The sequence below is a fragment of the Zootoca vivipara genome, chromosome 6 (assembly GCF_963506605.1).
Source record: "Zootoca vivipara chromosome 6, rZooViv1.1, whole genome shotgun sequence".
NCBI lineage: Eukaryota > Metazoa > Chordata > Lepidosauria > Squamata > Lacertidae > Zootoca > Zootoca vivipara.
Genome location: NC_083281.1, coordinates 125,588 through 143,112, shown reverse-complemented (window position 1 = coordinate 143,112; position 17,525 = coordinate 125,588). Strand labels below are relative to the sequence as shown.

General features: G+C 48.7%; 1 protein-coding gene and 1 long non-coding RNA gene across 2 annotated transcripts; one reads left to right on the top strand and one right to left on the bottom strand.

The window, feature by feature from the left end:
* Positions 1 to 289: 289 nt before the first annotated feature.
* On the bottom strand, positions 290 to 10,825 carry LSM4 (LSM4 homolog, U6 small nuclear RNA and mRNA degradation associated). Its single transcript, XM_035120807.2, has 5 exons — positions 10,746 to 10,825; positions 9,692 to 9,733; positions 8,677 to 8,775; positions 2,100 to 2,283; positions 290 to 1,446 (listed from the first exon to the last, which is right to left on the bottom strand). The coding sequence occupies exons 1-5, from the start codon at positions 10,746 to 10,748 to the stop codon at positions 1,352 to 1,354; spliced, it is 423 nt and encodes a 140-aa protein (XP_034976698.1). The 5' UTR covers positions 10,749 to 10,825; the 3' UTR covers positions 290 to 1,351.
* Positions 10,826 to 11,554: 729 nt separating this feature from the next.
* Positions 11,555 to 12,552, top strand: LOC132592372 (uncharacterized). Its single transcript, XR_009557838.1, has 2 exons — positions 11,555 to 11,857; positions 12,483 to 12,552. It is a non-coding gene; the product is annotated as an uncharacterized LOC132592372 (long non-coding RNA).
* The last annotated feature ends 4,973 nt before the right edge of the window (positions 12,553 to 17,525 follow it).

Genomic DNA, 17,525 nt, shown 5'->3' with positions numbered 1-17,525 from the left:
AAGCATTGCCTGGGAATCCAGGCACCACACCCGCCTCTGGATCTGGCCGGCCTCCAGAGCCACATTTCGCAAAGGGCAAAGTGTTCCAGGGGCAGGAGCTGCCTTTGGGTGGAGGGGGCTGAGACAGGCCACTTCCACTAGCCGAATGACCGCTCCCTGAGCCTGCCGTGATACGGACTTCTTGCAAGACAGTGAAACAGCAAAACAAGATTTGCAAGCTGTGTTTTGAGAACTGAAGGGGAACGGGAGCTCTCTTGGGCCCCTCCAGCAGAAACGCAGACACCAAACAGCTGATTCCAAGTTTATTCTGCTCGTAAACTTAAAACTGGGTTACAAAGCACATTTTTTTTAATTAAAAAAAGAAAAGGAAAGGAAAGAATGGTTGCAGCTCATTTTCTGGCTCTGACCAACTGCTGGTGATATCATGGAGGTGGCCCACGCAGCCTCCCGAGAAATTCTCAGAAGGGTCACACGAACGGGATGCTTTAGCTCAGAGGCCAAGGCAACAAATTCCACTGGGAGGGAAATGGGTGTGTGGAGAATTTGGAAGCAGAGATTAGCCCGACTCCCTCCAGATGTTGCTGGATTTGAGCTCCCATCAGCACCCCAGAATATCGGCCGTGCGGATGGGAGTCAGAGTCCGGTAACATCCCGGGGGACGAACAGACACAGACCGTGTGTAGCTTCTTTCACCCTCTGGCTGCTTGCCAAACATCCCTGGGAAATATCTGGGGGGCAATGGGCTGGGGGGGGGAAGGCTGAGCAAGAGACAGGAGCAGAGGGAGGCTGGGAGACTAAACTCCTGCTGAAGAGGGATGTGGGTCCCACAGGTGTGATAGAAGCCCAGGTGGAACCAGCAGAATTCCCTTGCCTGGCGATACCTTTTCATCCAACCCCACTCCCAAAAAACTGAACCTGGAGCTGAAGCTGCCTTTGACAAGTCCCATTTCCTAATAAAAAGAAAGCTACATTGTTTAATCCTGACACTCTGAGTGGAAAGCCTCGCTTGTCTTCTCCATTACTGTCGTTCCGAAGCCTGGCAAGGAAACGATTCCAAAAGGGGGGGGGGGGAGAGGTGAAGCTGAATTGCCCCTCCAAAAGGTTCTCCAGATTCTCAAGTTAAGAGCTAAACTGTGTGGATGCACTTGGGGGAGACGCCTTTAAACACTCATTTCTAATAAATGGTACTTAAAAGCAAAAAGAGACAAAACTTGAAGGCAGTTGCTTCCGTCTCTCCCGAGGTGCGTGGAAACAGAGGGACCTAAGAGTTTCTTTTGGGGGTGAAGAGGGACGGCGGACCAGCCTTCCTGGCATGCTGTGGCACTTGAGTCCGGGCGCCATCTTTGGCTCCTCACTGCTTGGCTGCCTGACGCCCGGGCTTCTTCTCCTGCTGTCCTCCTCGGCCGCTGCCTGGGATCCCCCCTCGTCCACGGCCACCAAACACACCTGGGGGGGGGAGAAGAAAAGAGGAAGGGGGTGAGCTCAGGGGAATCCCTTTGCGAGGGGAGGCTCTCGCACCCGGTGGTAGTGGTGGTAATAATAATAATAATAATAATAATAATAATATATTTATACCCCGCCCATCTGGTTTCCCCAGCCACTCTGGGAGGCTCCCAACCAAATATTAAAAACACAATAAAGCATTAAACCTTTAAAACTTCCCAATACAGGGCTGCCATCAGATGTCTGCCACGGGGGCCGGATTAAATCGACTGGCAGGCCAGGTTAGGCCCCTGATACAGTGTTTGGACATGCCTGGCTTATGAATAAGACTGTGGTGTCTTTATTCTCTTAGGAGGGATTCAAGGGATCTTACCAGGAAAAGATTAGAACACATTTCAATCTGAAGAAGCCAGATTGAATCGTGTATTTTCTTAAGAAACTCACACGAGTTTGCAACTAGTTTTCTGCTGCATAAGAAGGGGAATGCACTCTGCTAAGTAGGGAAACTTGCTAGCACAGTTAGGAAGGATATTAATACACAACATATCCCCTCCTGCCACCCTGAACATTCCTACAGTCAAGGCCAGGAAAGCTGCCGCAGTTCCCTGAAGTGGGAGATGCCCCTGCAGCCCCTCGAGCTCCAGAGAGAGGCTTACCCCGCCCGGGGCCACCGACTCCGCGCCCCTTCTGTTGCTTCTGCTGCTGCATCCCGCCCCGGCCTCTGCCCTTGGACACCACCTCCTCCTTGACCATGTCGATGATCTCGTCGGGGATGCGAAGGTACTTGATGGTACTGCCTCGGATGTAGCACTCGGGCATCCGCCAGAACTTGTCTCCATCCTGCCCGAGAGAAAAGAAAGAACGGAACTGGGTTCAACTGCAACTAATCCAAAATGTAGCAGCCAGACTGGGGACTGGGAGGGGCTGCCGAGACCGTATAACACCGGTCCTGAAAGACCTCCATTGGCTCCCAGGATGTTTCCAAGCACAATTCAAAGGGTTGGTGCTGACCTTGGAAGCCCTAAACGGCCTTGGCCCAGTAGACCTGAAGGTGCGTCCTGAGGGCCTTCTGGCAGTTCCCTCCCTGCAAGAAGTGAGGTTACAGGGAACCAGGCAGAGGACCTTCTCGGTGGTGGCGCCCGCCCTGTGGAATGCCCTCCTTTCAGATGTCAAGGAGATAAAAAAAGTACCGTATATACTGGCGTATTAGACGGCTTTTGAACCCAGGAATTTTTTTTCAAAAGTTGGGGGCCCGTCTTATACGCCGGGTCCAAGAATCTGCAGTCACCGTATACAGTGGGGGGAGCTCAAAAACGGCCGCATCCCCACTGTATGCAGTGACCATATGAACGCAAAGAAGCGCGCTCGGGAGGGGGCTGCTCCCCCCCAGGGAGAATGGCTCCCTCATGGCTTTGTGACCTGGATCAGAGCAGAGATACAGTTTTGTGTATTTCATTGGTGTCAAGCTGCTGCCTCTTCTCTTTTTGTCAGCGCAAAGCAAAGGGATCTCTCCGTCTCTCGCTCTCTCCGCTCTCTCTTTCACTGCTGCTCAGCGTCTTTCGCTGGCTGTGTGAGCCTCCGATGTCTCTGCCCCTCTATCGCTATCCTCTCTATGGTTTCTTTTGCTCGATGTCTCTGCCTCCCTCTCCCTCTCCCCCTCCCTCCTTTTGATCGTTGTCTCTGCTTCTCTATCTCTCCTTTCGCTGGCTTCTTTCCCCCTCTCAATAACTAAGCAAGCAAGCAAACAAACAAACAAACCACCATTTCCCCGGCTGCAGACTTGAGTGCTGGAGAAGACAGCCTCCCCTCCCCTCCCCGCCAAAAAAGGGCTGGAGTACATCCCAAATTCTATATTTTAACTTGAAAAGTAAGGGGTCGTCTTATACGCCCAGTCGCCTTATACGCCAGCATATACGGTATCTGACTTTTAGAAGACATCTGAAGGCACCCTTGTTTAGGGAAGCTTTTGATATTTGATGAATTATTGTATTTTAGTATTTTGCTGGAAGCCACCCAGAGTGGCTGGGGAAACCCAGCCAGATGGGCAGGGAATAAATTATTATTATAATCTGTTTTGGTACTGGTTTCACCCTTTCAAAATACAGTAGTTCTTGCAGTTACCAAACAATTCATTTCTGTCCTGCAACTGCAAGAACTACTTTGAATAAAGAGCAAATTATTCTGACTGATTTCCTTTTAGCAACAAGGACAGGATCAGGTTTAAGGTGCTGGTTTTGACCTTTAAAGCCCTATGCGACTTGGGACCCTCGTACCGTGTTTCCCCTTTTTTAAGACGTAGTCATTATATAAGCCATAGCAGGATTTCTAAGCAATTGCGCGATACAAGCCATACCCCGAAAATAAGACATACTGATAGACCCTTCACCCAGTAGCAATAACCCCCCTCCCGCCAGCCAACCCCCCCTTAAAAATATCTCCATTTTGCTGTCGCTCCACAGACACGTATTTCCTTTAAAAGCTTGTAAAAATGCACTGAAGAGCCGTAGCTGCTGGCTGCCGAAGCCTCGTGACCTCCGTGAGCGCGTCTGTCTCTCTCTCTCCCCCCGCCCCCTGCGTCTCTCTCTCTCTCTCTCTCTCTCTCTCTCTCTCTCTCTCTCTCTCTCACACACACACACACACAGAGAGAGAGAGAGCACCCACCTCTCGCTTCCCCCCACCTTTCCCTTCCATTCTATGCGCCCACCCCTGAGTTGCCTGTTGATTTCCTCTTGACGGGAGAGGGGTGATTGAATGCAAAGGCTGTTTTCCCTTTAAGGGAGAGATCTCCGTGTGCGCGTCTGTGTCCTCTGTCTCTCTGTCTCTCTCTCTCTCACACACACAGAACCCACCTCTCGCTTCCCTCCACCTTTCCCTTCCATTCTATGCGTCCACCCATGAGTTGCCTGTTGATTTCCTCTTGACGGGAGAGGAGCGATTGAATGCAAAGGCTGTTTTCCCTTTAAGGGAGAGATCTCCGTGTGCGCGTCTGTGTCTCTCTGTCTCTCTGTCTCTCTCTCTCACACACACACAGAACCCACCTCTCGCTTCCCTCCACCTTTCCCTTCCATTCTATGCGTCCACCCATGAGTTGCCTGTTGATTTCCTCTTGACGGCAGTCTCCTGTGTCTGATTGTTGTCTCCTTGCAGCCTTCCTTTCTACCTTATGCTTGCTTGTCTGTGGAGCTGCCCCTTTAAGGATTTGTAAGTAGTCTGGATCGCAGTCCTTGCCTTGGGGACTTTTTTAAAAAAATTAAGGACTTTTTCCTTCTTGCTGTTTGTGAGCACAAAAGTTAAACTGCCGGTCCTAGCTTCCTTTACCCACAAAATTTTACCTTGCTAGCTCAATTGCTTCTTAATTGCTACCATTTACCAAGTCAGCAATCTTAATTGCTGTTTAGCTGGCTTCTTTGTTCTCAGCAGGTAGCTTCTTTGCTATCAGTGATAGCACTACAAAGTTCTGGTTACAGGTAGGTAGCCGTGTTGGTCTGGGTCGAAGTAAAATAAAAAAATTCCTTCAGTAGCACCTTAAAGACTCATACCAAAATAAAACTTAGTTGGTCTTTAAGGTGCTACTGAAGGATTTTTTTTATTTTAGCACTACAAAGTGTTACATTGTTGGAACTTAAGTCTTGGGCAGCTGGCTAGTAGAGATCCTTATTTGCTTTACTATAGGCTACTGCTAGGACTGTATCACACAGATAGATTCCATTATACTGGTTTAGATTTAAGAAGCTCCAGTGTAGCAGATTGCTATTAAGTGAGTCCCCACATCAGAGGAGAGAGAGAGCAGCCCTTTGCGAACATCCCAGGGCTGGGGAGAGAGGGCTGGGCCAGGGACGCACACACCTCCCTTCCCTCAGACTCATAATAAAAATACCAGTAAGACATCCCACCAAAAATAAGCCACCCTGTGGTTTTTTGAGAAAAAAAAGTAATAAGACGGTGTCTTAAAAAAGGGGAAACACGGTACCTACGGGACCGCCTCTCCTGGTATGCCCCGCGGAGGACCTTAAGGTCCACAAATAATAATATTCTGGAGATCCCGAGTCATAAGATGGCTAGATTGGCCTCTACTAGAGCCAGGGCCTTTTCAGTACTGGCCCCAACCTGGTGGAACGCTCTTTCCCAGGAGACCAGGGCCCTGCGGGATTTGTCATCTTTCCGCAGGGCCTGCAAGACAGAGCTGTTCCGCCTGGCCTTTGGGTTAGACTCAGCCTGACCCCTGTGTTTTTCTCCCTCATGGCTTGGATTTATGGCCTACTTGAAATGAGGCTGCACTTTAAATTTTAATACTGTATTTTAATCTGTATTTTAATTAATTGTTTTTATGTTTTATTGTGGTTCTGTTGGTGTCAGCCGCCCTGAGCCCGGTTTTTGACTGGGGAGGGCGGGGTATAAATAAAAATTTATTTATTATTTATTTATTATTTATAAAAGTGCAAGGTGGTTTGGGTGAAACCAGTACCAAAACAGATTAAAAAAGGAGGAAGACTAAAGACAGAAATATAATGAAAAGAGCGAGTTTAATAATACAGTGGTACCTTGGTTCTCAAACTCCAAAAACCTGGAAGTAAGTGTTCTGGTTTTGGAGCGATTTTCGGAAGCCGAACGTCCAATGTGGCTGCCGGCTATTGTTTCTGTACCAATCAGAAGCCGTGCCTTGGTTTTTGACACACAGACCTCCGGAACGGATTAAGTTTGGCACTTTTCTTTTTGCTCTTTATTTTGCCTTTTTGTTTTTGAGGCATTTTTGGCCCATTTGTTTTTGTGACTGTGCGGAACCCATAAAAATGGATAAAAGCCCTCCATCCATACAATGACTGTCATCAGTGCAGGTAAGGAAAAAAAATAATTTAAATTTTTATCATCTACAATACAGTACTGTCCTATTTTTTTTACAGTATAATACAGTGCATTGATTATTGCTTTCACTTTATGGATCAATGGTTTCGTTAGATAGTGAAATTCATGTTAGATGGCTGTTTAAGGGGTTGTTTTTTAAAGTCTGGAACGGATTAATCCGTTTTGCGTTACTTTCTATGGGAAAGAAGCGCGCCTTGGTTTTGGAACGCTTTGGAACGGATTAAGTCTAGCTCCCTATTTTTCTTCATTTGAAGGTTTTCCTGCCCAACTGGAGGCAATTCTAACATCCCAGGCAGGCTGCCTACAGCCCCTTTGTGTTGGAAGCTTCTTACTTCTTGTTGCAAAACCGGCTGACACAAACGCCTTCTTCGTTTTAAAGCTTAAGGGGAAACCCCATTTCTAATCCTGCCCCCATGTGGTTTTTGCCAACCTACTTAGCTCTGTGCTAACATTTACTTCCCTCTCTTCCTGAGAGTTTTGTGCAAAAATGGCTCCTCCCCTGCCGAGCTGAAAAACAAAAGGAGATTTCCCCCACCCGCTTGTGACTGAAGTCTCGCCAACACCAGAGCCTGGCCCTTCCATCTCCCAGACAGCTTGGGCTGCAAGGCAGCGCCACCTAATGGGCAGCGGGCAAGCAGCCCCCCCCCAAAAAAGGCAGAAAAGGGATGCCGGTTTACAAGGCAGTGGTTAGAGCAGGGGGTTCTCAAATTGGTGGGGTCGCCCCCTGGGGATGGTGGGATTGTGCTAAGAGGCCCCTAATGGGGTGGCGCTAAAGGTCCGGATGACTCTCAGACTTTGGAAAGCTGGTTCCCCCCCCTGCTTTTAAATTACTTTATTGAACTTAAAAAAATAACAACAAAAAATGAAAATTGTCCATAACAAATAAACATCAAATTGTTTATATCTGTTTATCAGTCTTCTTCTACTTCCATTGACTTCCCACCAATTCCACCTAGCTTTCAATTTATATTTATCTAGCGCACTGTTTGTGTCTATTTTAAATAATTGCTTGGCTTAGATATTGTACTTTCTTAAACCTGTTCGGTGTACAGTATAACAGAAGCTATTCAAAGGCTGCCACAGATTTTATATTGTTGCAATCTTTTATGTAACTTTTAAATAAATCCCATTTATTGAAAAATACTGATTTGATGGCACTTTTTCTCCCTTCCAATTTGAAGCCATTAAAATTCTTGCGGTCACTGTCACAAATAAGAATTCCCTTACACTTGTTGGGATATCGGAACCCAGTATGCCACGAAGGAAGACTTTGGAAAGCTGTTATCACTGGATCAAGTTCAAACTCTTGTGTACTTAAGTCTGGGATAGCTCAGTTGGCAGAGCGTGAGATTCTTCATCTCGGGATTGTGGGTTCGAGCCCCCCATTGGGCAAAAGATCCCCAAGTTGCAGGCGGTTGGACTAGATGACCCTTCTTGTTCTTTCCAACTCTACAATTCCATGATTTTATAAAGAGTTTCAATTGGATTTGGAATAAACATGAAATTGTTGGGTCGTGCAAACCGCTACCCTGAATAATGCTTTTTATAGGGCAGGGGGAACTGGGGGTGGGTTTGTGGAACTGCAAGGTGGGGAGACGCCCGAAAAAGCTTGGGAAACGCTGGCTTACAAGGCCAGACTTCAGAGGTTGTGACCATCCAGAGAAGAGCAGTGTGGGGGGAAATAAACCTGGAAGAAATGAGGGTTCAGGTCGTCACTCAGCCATGAAACTCCCAGGGTGATCAGGGGCTGTGTCCCCCACTCTCAACCCAACCTACCTCGCCCACATCCTGTTCTCACAGTGGCCAACCAGAAAACACTTTGTTAAATATAATAATAATAATAATCGTAATCGTAATAGTAATAGTCTGATATCATCACAGGGCTGGCTGCGTGTCGTGTGCCAGGAGGAAAGGGGCACACAGGGGCCGCCAGGGCAGCCCTGGGCACAGGTTTGCTCGCCCTGCTCCTGCCCCCCCCACTTGCATTTAATCCAGTTTGCAAGGGGGGGAGGGGAAGGCAGTCCCTGCGCCGATTCTGCCTGTTCTAAAATTTATGCGCCACACTTTTGGAATAAAAATCTGCTCGTGCCACACGCATTCTCAAAATCATTATTATGGATAAGAAATACATTGGAAACCAAAAGGAGCTGCTCCTAGCTCTGCTTGATTTACAATGTGGAGCATAACTGCATTACAAAATATTAAACAATGCAGTGCACCATTCCCAAAATAAAATTATAAACGGGCCTCTTACATATGTGCCTTAAGTAGGTAATACAAGCACAGTGAGAAGCGTGAGCTTGCAGTATCACTTGAAGCTCTCATTTTGAAGATAATAGTAATAATAATAAAAATAGTAATAATGTTTACCCTGGAGGTGCAGATGACTTCGCGCAGGTTGATGTTCATCCAGTTATCACAGCTGACCAGGTGACCATTGTAAGTCTCCCCATTCTTCAGCTCCACCAGCTGGAAAGATAAGGCAGGAACTGGGCACCCAGAGCACCAGTAGATTGGGGAGGAAGGATTGGGGAAACATCTGTGGCCCTCCAGGTGTTGGACCACAACCCCCCCTCCACATTCCAGAAATACCTCCCTGATCTAAAAAGAGACATTTCCCTCTCTCACACAGCCCTTGAGGCCTTTTGAGCAACATTTGACATCCCCACAGCCCTTGCTTTGCCTTCCCAAAGCCCAGGACAGTGGCACCTTGGTTCCCAAATGCCTGAAAACCCGGAAGTCTTCCAGTTCCTGAACATTTTTTGGAAGCCGAACGTCTGATGCGGCCGTCAACGATTGTTTCCGAGGCGCTTGCGCCAATCAGAAGCCATTCCTTGGTTTCCGAGTAGTATCCAAAAACAAAAACACAAAATAAAGAGCAAAAACAAAAGCGCCAAACGTAATCTGTTCTGGAGGTCCGTTTGACTTCCGAAATGTTCAAAAACATCTGATTCGTGCACGTGCCCCGGAAACAATAGCCGACAGCCACATCAGATGTTCGGCTTCCCCCCAAAATTTGAAAACTGGAACACTTACATCCGGGTTTTCAGAGTTCGAGAACCAAAGCGTTTGAGAACCAAGGTACCACTGTATACCCCACCTTTCCCTCCAAGGAGTTACAACCTTACAAGGTAGGCTAGTCCAAGAGGGGGATTTGAAATCTTGTTTCCTAGGTTTCAGTTCAACACTCTAACTGCTACACTTTGCTGGCTCTGGTTAGGTTCTAGATTAGTCTCTTCCCCCCAAAAGCCAGTTTTCTGTACGTAGTGATTTAAACATGAATAAAATGGAGGCCCATCCAGCCACAGTCTGAAATTGTACAGCTCAGCAGTAAGTCAGCCTCCTCCTCTGCAGTTTGACTGAAGGCTAGACAGCCCGGACTCACCATGGGGTGGTTCTGCGCCGTCTTCAGCAAGGAGAGCGGAAGCTGTAAGAGGGGGGGAAATTGGACAGGTTGAGAAACACACCTGACAGGTAAAGGAGTCTTCACAGTCAAGCCAACCTTAATTGTTGCCATGCTTTTCAGAAACTGAGCAGAGCCCTGCTGGATCAAGCCAAAGGGGGTCTGGCGTCCTGACCTCACCCTGCCCACCCAGACACCCCAAAGGGAAGCCCCCCAGCAGGACTCTCCCTCCTCGAACCGCCCTGAGACCTTCGGGTATAGGGCAGTATATAAATTCAATAAATAAGAATAATTGTGATTCCCAGCTGAACATAACCCTCAGCTTACCGCGCATCACAGGGCGCATTACCTTACCTTGGAGGGAGGAAAATAACCCCCCCCTTCCATTGCCTTACTCTAGCAATCTTACCCCAGTAAAATGCATTGAGCTCAATGGGGCCTACTGCTGAGTGAATATCTGGAAGATGTGGAGAGTGAACCACTTTGGCTGTATCCAAGGGGGAGGCACACAACCCCCCCACCATTGCTTCACACTAATGCTGCAATCCTGCTTAGGGCACCTGGTAAATGCCACTGCACTCAATGGGTCTCATCCCTAAAGGAACCGGCTTACCTGGGAGGTAGGGAGGCACCCACTTCGCCCCCTCCCAGGACACTCCTTTTGCTTTACCCAAGCCCCTTCCCCACGTTTACACCGCAATCCGAAGAGCATACCTACTTCTGGCACACTCCATTGAACTGAACGTGTCCTGCGCCTGAGCGACTCGGCTTACTTGGAGAGAAGGGCAGTGGGAGGGAGCCCCCATTGCCTTAACTGGGGTGGGTGGAGAGAGGCCGCTCCATTGCCTTCCTCTAGCCACCCCTGGCACCCACTTCGCCCCCTCCCAGGACACTCCATTGAACTGAATGGGTCTTGCCCCATAGCCAATCCTTGTGTGAGCCCCCCCCCCGTTTTACCTGGGGAGGATAATCCCCTCCCCTGGGCTTACTCCCGAGTAGACCCTCCCGAGCCCCCTCCCCCTTTTCCCAGCCTCACCATCTTCCCGCTCACGTTGCTGCTGCTGCTGCTACCGCTGCTGCTGCTCCGCCGCCCCAGCAACCTCGACTTCCGCTTCCGGCTTCCGCCCGCCGAAGGCTTCGGCCTCAGCGCCCGTCCAATGGGGAGTCTCCTGAGCGGCGGCCGTAAAGCGACGGTGAGTAGGGACGCACGACAGTGTCGCAAAAACGCCGCGGAACGGTGGGGCCGCTTTTCCCAGCAGGCCGCGCGGCGAAGAAAGGAGCGCCTTGCCCACAATGCAGCGCGGCGGCTGCTTCTCCCTCTGTATTAAAAATTAAAAAGTATTGGCCTCTTTTTATTTTGTGGTGGGGGGTTTCTTTAATAATTTTTAACAATATAATAATAATAATAATAATAATAATAATAATAATAATAATAATAATAATAATAATAATAATAATTCCAAGTATGTTGGTACTTGGCCAATAAATTATTATTATTATTATTAAAGTTTTATTAATAAAAATAAAAAATAATGAACACACCTTTTTGTGAGCTCCTGCTTGGCATGAGCTCAGCTCATTTTCTTTTCCAAATGCTTTTCAATTAAAACCAAAATAGCACTTTTTAGTGTGTTGCAAAATAAAAAATATATGCATTAACGGGATCATATTGTGTGTGTGATTTCCGTATTTGTTTGGCTTTGGGGCAAGCCAATTCCAAGAGTTTCCTGCAGAAAAAGCAGGAAAATCACAATCTTGAATGTATCGCCCCCTCGTGTTTCAGTAGAAAAACAGGGCAAGTGGCTGGCAGGGATGATCCTGGCTTGAATCCAAGGGAGCCGGTGCTCAGAATAGACTGACCGACATCCAATTGCCTTGAGCTATGAGCAGCAAGCAGAGAGAGAGAAAGGAGAAGGGTGACTCATGCCTATTTAATGGCACCCAGAAAGGAACCCCACCTTTGTCCTGGGCCCTACAGGGCACCTGCTGACTGTCCTCGGCCAAACTGACTCAGCTGCCCTTTCGACTTAAGCAGCTCAGATAGTGGGCGAAGGTCTGCTGCCGTTGTGGCTTAATTATAATACTGTATTGACTGGATGAGAACTCTGGCAGCTTCCCTCAGCGGAAGGATGGAAATAAATTCTGGAGGTGAGTTATTGTATACTGGCAAGAGGTACCAGCATGTTGAGAGATGGCGTGAGATTACAGAGGGGAATTCCGAATGTCTGCCCAGGGCTAATGGCATCTCTTTGTTTGTTATGTGGCAATTTTTGGTTCCCGTGAGCAGGAACTGAAAATGGAATTTCTGGACTGTGGAAAACATCAGGAAAAAAACATTTCTTACCGAACTAAGAAGGAGAAGTAAAATTTAAGCTGGTTCCTATGAACCCAGAGAAATGGATCCTGACCCAGGGAGAGCCCAAGGATCCAGGCAAGCAGGCACGATGTTGCCGCTGGCCGTAGAATGACAGAGACCAAACTAAGGCTGTCAAAAGCAAAGTACAGTTTATTAAAGAATAAAAAACTGTTGCAACAGGGTCCTTCCTCTCACGCAGCAACACGGAGTGAAGAACCCAGAACAAAGGAAGGTTGACAGTTTTATAGGTTTTTCTGTACATGTTACACAATTGTATGAAAGGCGATAAATGGATTTGGGAGGAGGGCTATCCGGTGAGGACAAACAAGTTGATAGTCCTTGATGAGGAAAAACAAAAGGTGACAGTTCCTGGTGATAGTCCAGTTGATGCTTATGTACATTCCTTTATTGTTTCAGGCAACTCGGTTGGAGATGCGGCAGACGTCAGCGATATCAAAATCTAAATAAAGTTGTTTTTCTTCCTTGAGTTTTGTGTATTAGTGTCCTTTTGTTCAAGACTGGCTAGGTGGCAGTGTGGGATAAGGGATGCCAAAGTGGAAAGCGCAGCGAGTAAAAAGTCCATAGGATATATAGGAATTCATATAAAATTGTCCATAAACATATATAGAGCCACGGAATATACAAAGGTTTATAGAAATGAAGCTTGCAGGAATGTTTCGTCTAGGGGATACAATATAAACAATAAAGGAATCAAAAGGTTACATTTCAGGTGCTGTTCTGGGAAGGAGTTATACAATTATTGTAGCGGGAAAGAGGGAACAGAGTGGATACATAGCAACTTCGTATTGACACTTTCAAGGAACGTTTTGACAGCTTGTGACATGGTTATAAAGTTAAAACGAAATCTCAGCCTAGAAAAGCGCAAGGAGGAAAAGCTTTGGCAATACAGTATAAAACAATTAGTCCTTTTAATTGACATAGTTTATTAACACAGGATCGGTTGCGTTTCCTGGAACCGATAATCTCTTCTGGGAGGGAGACGGAGACGCTTCGTCAGCAGCCAGAACGGGATTTTGTGATAGCTGTCATTCCAGACATCCTGACTTGGCTTTTGTTATGTGTGCCCCTCTAGGGTGTTGATAGCAGGGTTTATGATAATCGTGGAATGTTTACTAGGGTGGAGAGCATCCTGGGGCAAGTCTGGGCAAGAAGGGATTATTCCTTCCCTTGGTTCAGGCAGTTTCCCCTTTGACCTGATTCCCGATGTCAGGTAGAAATATGGCTTCTGTGTGGGCAATGAGTGTGTCCCCTCTCTGTTCATTTCTGGACCCCTTAAACGTGGATTGTGTACCCCGATTCCTATTTCAAAGGCGAAAGTTGAACAGACCAGTGGTTGCGAAAGTAAATGAAAATCTATATGTATAAAAATGGTGAAGGTGCATGTGTGTTATTCTGCACTTTTCTCCCACAAGCACTTACCTGATCGTCCTGAAATTTGGCCACAACCTCAAACTCACATGTGAGCAGGTCATCATGCACTTACACTGACCAGCTGACACACCTAAGACAGGCAAAAACCTGGATTTGTGGTCAAAAAAATTGCGCCCTCCAGTGGACACTCAACAAACAACGGACAAATATACTCCCACAATCCCTCACGCCCCGGAGACCACGCCTCCAACAGAGAGCATACCTGCCCGAGACCAAGCCACTCCTCAGGGAACCAAGCCCACCTCGGGGATCGCACATCCGAGACCAGGCCGTTCCCCAGGGACCCACACCCATCCAGGAAATCATTTACCAGTGACCCCCTCCCCCCCCGACCAAGCCCACTCCACCCACCCACCCACCCCACAGATTCCACCCCCGCCAAGCCCTACGTCTCCCGGGGACCAGGCCGCCTCCCCGACCACCCCTCCAATCCCGACACCGACGCCTCTGGCCTACCTCACCCCACCAACTCAGACCTCAGTCCCTCTTAGGCCTCTCCACACTCCTCGACCAACTCCACATACACCCCCCACCCCACGGATCGCGCCCCTGCCGATTCCGCCGCCTCGGACGACCTCCTCCCACCCCGAACAACCCCACTCCACGCACCCACCACCCCACGGATTCTACCCCCACCGATCCCAACCTCTCCCGGGACTCTCTGCCACCAATCCTACCACCCCCAGGACCCAGGCTGCCTCCTACAATCATAGAATCATAGAGTTGGAAGAGACCACAAGGGTCATCCAGTCCAACCCCCTGCCAAGCAGGAAACACCATCAAAGCATTCCTGACATATGCCTGTCAAGCCTCTGCTTAAAGACCTCCAAAGAAGGAGACTCCACCACACTCCTTGGTAGCAAATTCCACTGCCGAACAGCTCTTACTGTCAGGAAGTTATTCCTAATGTTTAGGTGGAATCTTATTTCTTGTAGCTTGAATCCATTGCTCCGTGTCCGCTTCTCTGGAGCAGCAGAAAACAACCTTTCTCCCTCCTCTATATGACATCTATATATATATAAATGTAAAAATCTTGAAAGTGTCGGCTGAACTTTTATCCATAACCGCTTGACCGATCGTCCTTAAATTTTGACACAACGATCCAGGCCACTCCCCGAGCGTTGTTGGAAAAGAAAATCCCTCGAATTTCACACCTGGGCAGGTAGACACCTGCTTTTCCACAAAGTAAAACAGCACCCTCAAGTGGTGTTATTCCCTCAGCTCCTCCTCCTACACCCCCTCCCTTCCAGTGAAATCTATGCCACACCCACACCAAATAATTATGTCATCAACCAAGCAACTGAAACCACCAAGGCTGCCATTACCAGACAACCCACAGAGTCAGGCCAGGGCCAAGGAATGGAGATACAGGGCGGAGGCCTCGGGTCACATTTAAAAACTAGCCCAAGCCAAGGCCTCGCCTCTACTTTACAGCCTAAAGACTAGGCCTCGGCTCCATTTTACAGACTAGGCCTCAGCTCTACAGCCCTTTAAATACTATCCCGAATGGAGCCCTGGGTGGGAGGTGGGGGGAGGAGGACCCCAAATAGGTCATGGGGTGACGTAGGGTGGGGGAGCAACCGTCCAACAACCACCAAAACAGCCATTCCACCCCCAAAGTCCAAGCCCAAAGCCTCTCCTGGCGGCTGCATTAATAAATGCCTGGTAGCATTAGGCAGTCGTTCATCATTTCTCCTAACACGCACTTGGGGGCACAGCGAGGGGTTTTCGCTTCATAATTTAGTGGGCATTGTGTCACATGCGAGGCTCCGGGGGCCATTTTAAGTAAGGGCAGTCGTGCCCCTTTTAACCTAGGCTTTATATACTACGACTGATTGCAAGCCCCTGCGTCTTTTTTTTTTTTAAACAACCATGCACTTTCTCTCCCCAGTTTAAGTCCTCAGATATTTGCAGTGGCCAATCCCCCCCCCCCCCGATTTACAATCACCTACCTTCCCCATGCCACTTCCTGGGATTTTTATGGCACTGAACAACTCAGGTGGTTCAGAACGCGCCTTCTGTTGCCAGGCCCTTGCAGGGCCAGACAGAGGCCTGGGCCAGGTAGATAATGTTGCCCTGATTTTAACCCTTTTGTTACTTTCTTCATTTTACTGATTGTGAATATGCTGACCGAGGCCCCCTTTAGATTCAGAGGCCTGCGCTAAGTGGCTCATATGGCCCCCCTCCTTCTGTCTGGGCCTGTCTGTTGCTACGGGGCTGTGGGGCTTCACTATTTGACACACACACACCCCGGTCAGGATTTTTAAAGTAGTTCTCTAGGTCCCAGGGTGCATCATCACCCCCGATCCTTAATCTAAATATATAGAAATGTTCATGATGCGTGCACAGGGGCCAATGTATGGAGATACAGGGGGGAGGGGACAACAGAGGGCTCCGACAAAAGTAAATATTAGGAAATGGAACCCAGAAAGTGACAGTTCCTTCTCCAAGGATGGGGGCCAATGTAGGAATATACTGGGGGTAGGGCCCAACACTCCCCAGGGAAAACAGAGGGCTCAGACAAAAAAGTGCATGCTGGGAAATAGAACCCAGAACCTAACAGTTCCTTCTCCAAGGGTGGGGGCCAAGGTATGGAGATACAGGGGGGAAGGCCCAACACTCCCCAGGGACAACAGAGGGAAGGGTATCCTACCGAAACACAGGGATGAGCCGGGGTGGAGGGAGGAGGGGCAGGATACGTCATGGATCGGGACAGGGTGGGGGTGGGTGATCACAGGAAAGAACCACAGCAATGCGTGGCCGGGTCAGCTAGTCCTTTTATATACAGTATTTGAACATGGCTATCATATCACCCCTTAACCTTCTCTTCTCCAGGCTAAACATACCCAGCTCCCTAAGCCGTTCCTCATAAGGCATCGTTTCCAGGCCTTTGACCATTTTGGTTGCCCTCTTCTGGACACGTTCCAGCTTGTCAGTATCCTTCTTGAACTGTGGTGCCCAGAACTGGACACAGCACTCCGGGTGAGGTCTGACCAGAGCAGAATCCAGTGGTACTATTACTTCCCTCGATCTAGATGCTATACTCCTCTTGATGCAGCCCAGAATTGCATTGGCTTTTTTAGCTGCTGCATCACACTGTTGACTCATGTCAAGTTTGTGATCTACCAAGACTCCTAGATCCTTTTCACATGTACTGCTCTCAAACCAGGTGTCTCCCATCCTGTATTTGTGCCTTTCAATTTTTTTTTGCCCAAGTGTAGTACTTTACATTTCTCCTTGTTAAAATTCATCTTGTTTGTTTTGGCCCAGTTGTCTAATCCAGGGGTCCCCAACCTAAGGCCCGGGGGCCGGATGTGGCCCAATCGCCTTCTAAATCCGGCCCGCAGACAGTCCGGGAATCAGTATGTTTTTACATGAGTAGAATGTGTCCTTTTATTTAAAATGCATCTCTGGGTTATTTGTGGGGCATAGGAATTCGTTCATCCCCCCCCAATATAGTCCGGCCCCCCACAAGGTCTGAGGGACAGTGGACCGGCCCCCTGTTGAAAAAGTTTGCTGACCCCTGGTCTAATCTGTTAAGGTCATTTTGAACATCGCTAGGCCTCTCCACAGCCCCCGACCACCAGAGAACAAACCGCCCGAGACCATGCCACTCCTCAGAGAACCAGGCCCGCCTCGGAGATCACAGCTGAGACCAGGCCTCTCCCCAGGGATCCCCTGCTGTCGCAAAGACCCCCCCCCCCACACACCTAGGCCTCTCCACACTTCGCGGATCACGCCGCCGCCGATCTAGGCCTCTCCACAACCCCCCACCCCGCGGATCGTGCCTCCCCACACACGGATCATGCCTCTAAAAAAAACCACACCGCCTCACGACCACCCCCCCAACCACAGATAGGACCCCTAAACAAACCACACCACCTCCCGAGAAACACCCCACCCACGGATCGGCTCTCTAAAAAAAACCACCGACTCCCGAGAACCATGCCACCCATGGATCGACCCGCTAAAGAAACCTCACTCCCACCCAAAAACCCCTCCGACACA

Bases quoted from the DNA above. Each gene is read 5' to 3' on its own strand.
- LSM4 (XM_035120807.2), bottom strand. The intron at 2,284-8,676 runs GTAAACATTATT...TCTCTCGGGCAG, and splicing joins AAGTCATCTGCACCTCCAGG to GATGGAGACAAGTTCTGGCG. The intron at 1,447-2,099 runs GTAAGCCTCTCT...TCCCCCCCCCAG, and splicing joins AGTCGGTGGCCCCGGGCGGG to GTGTGTTTGGTGGCCGTGGA.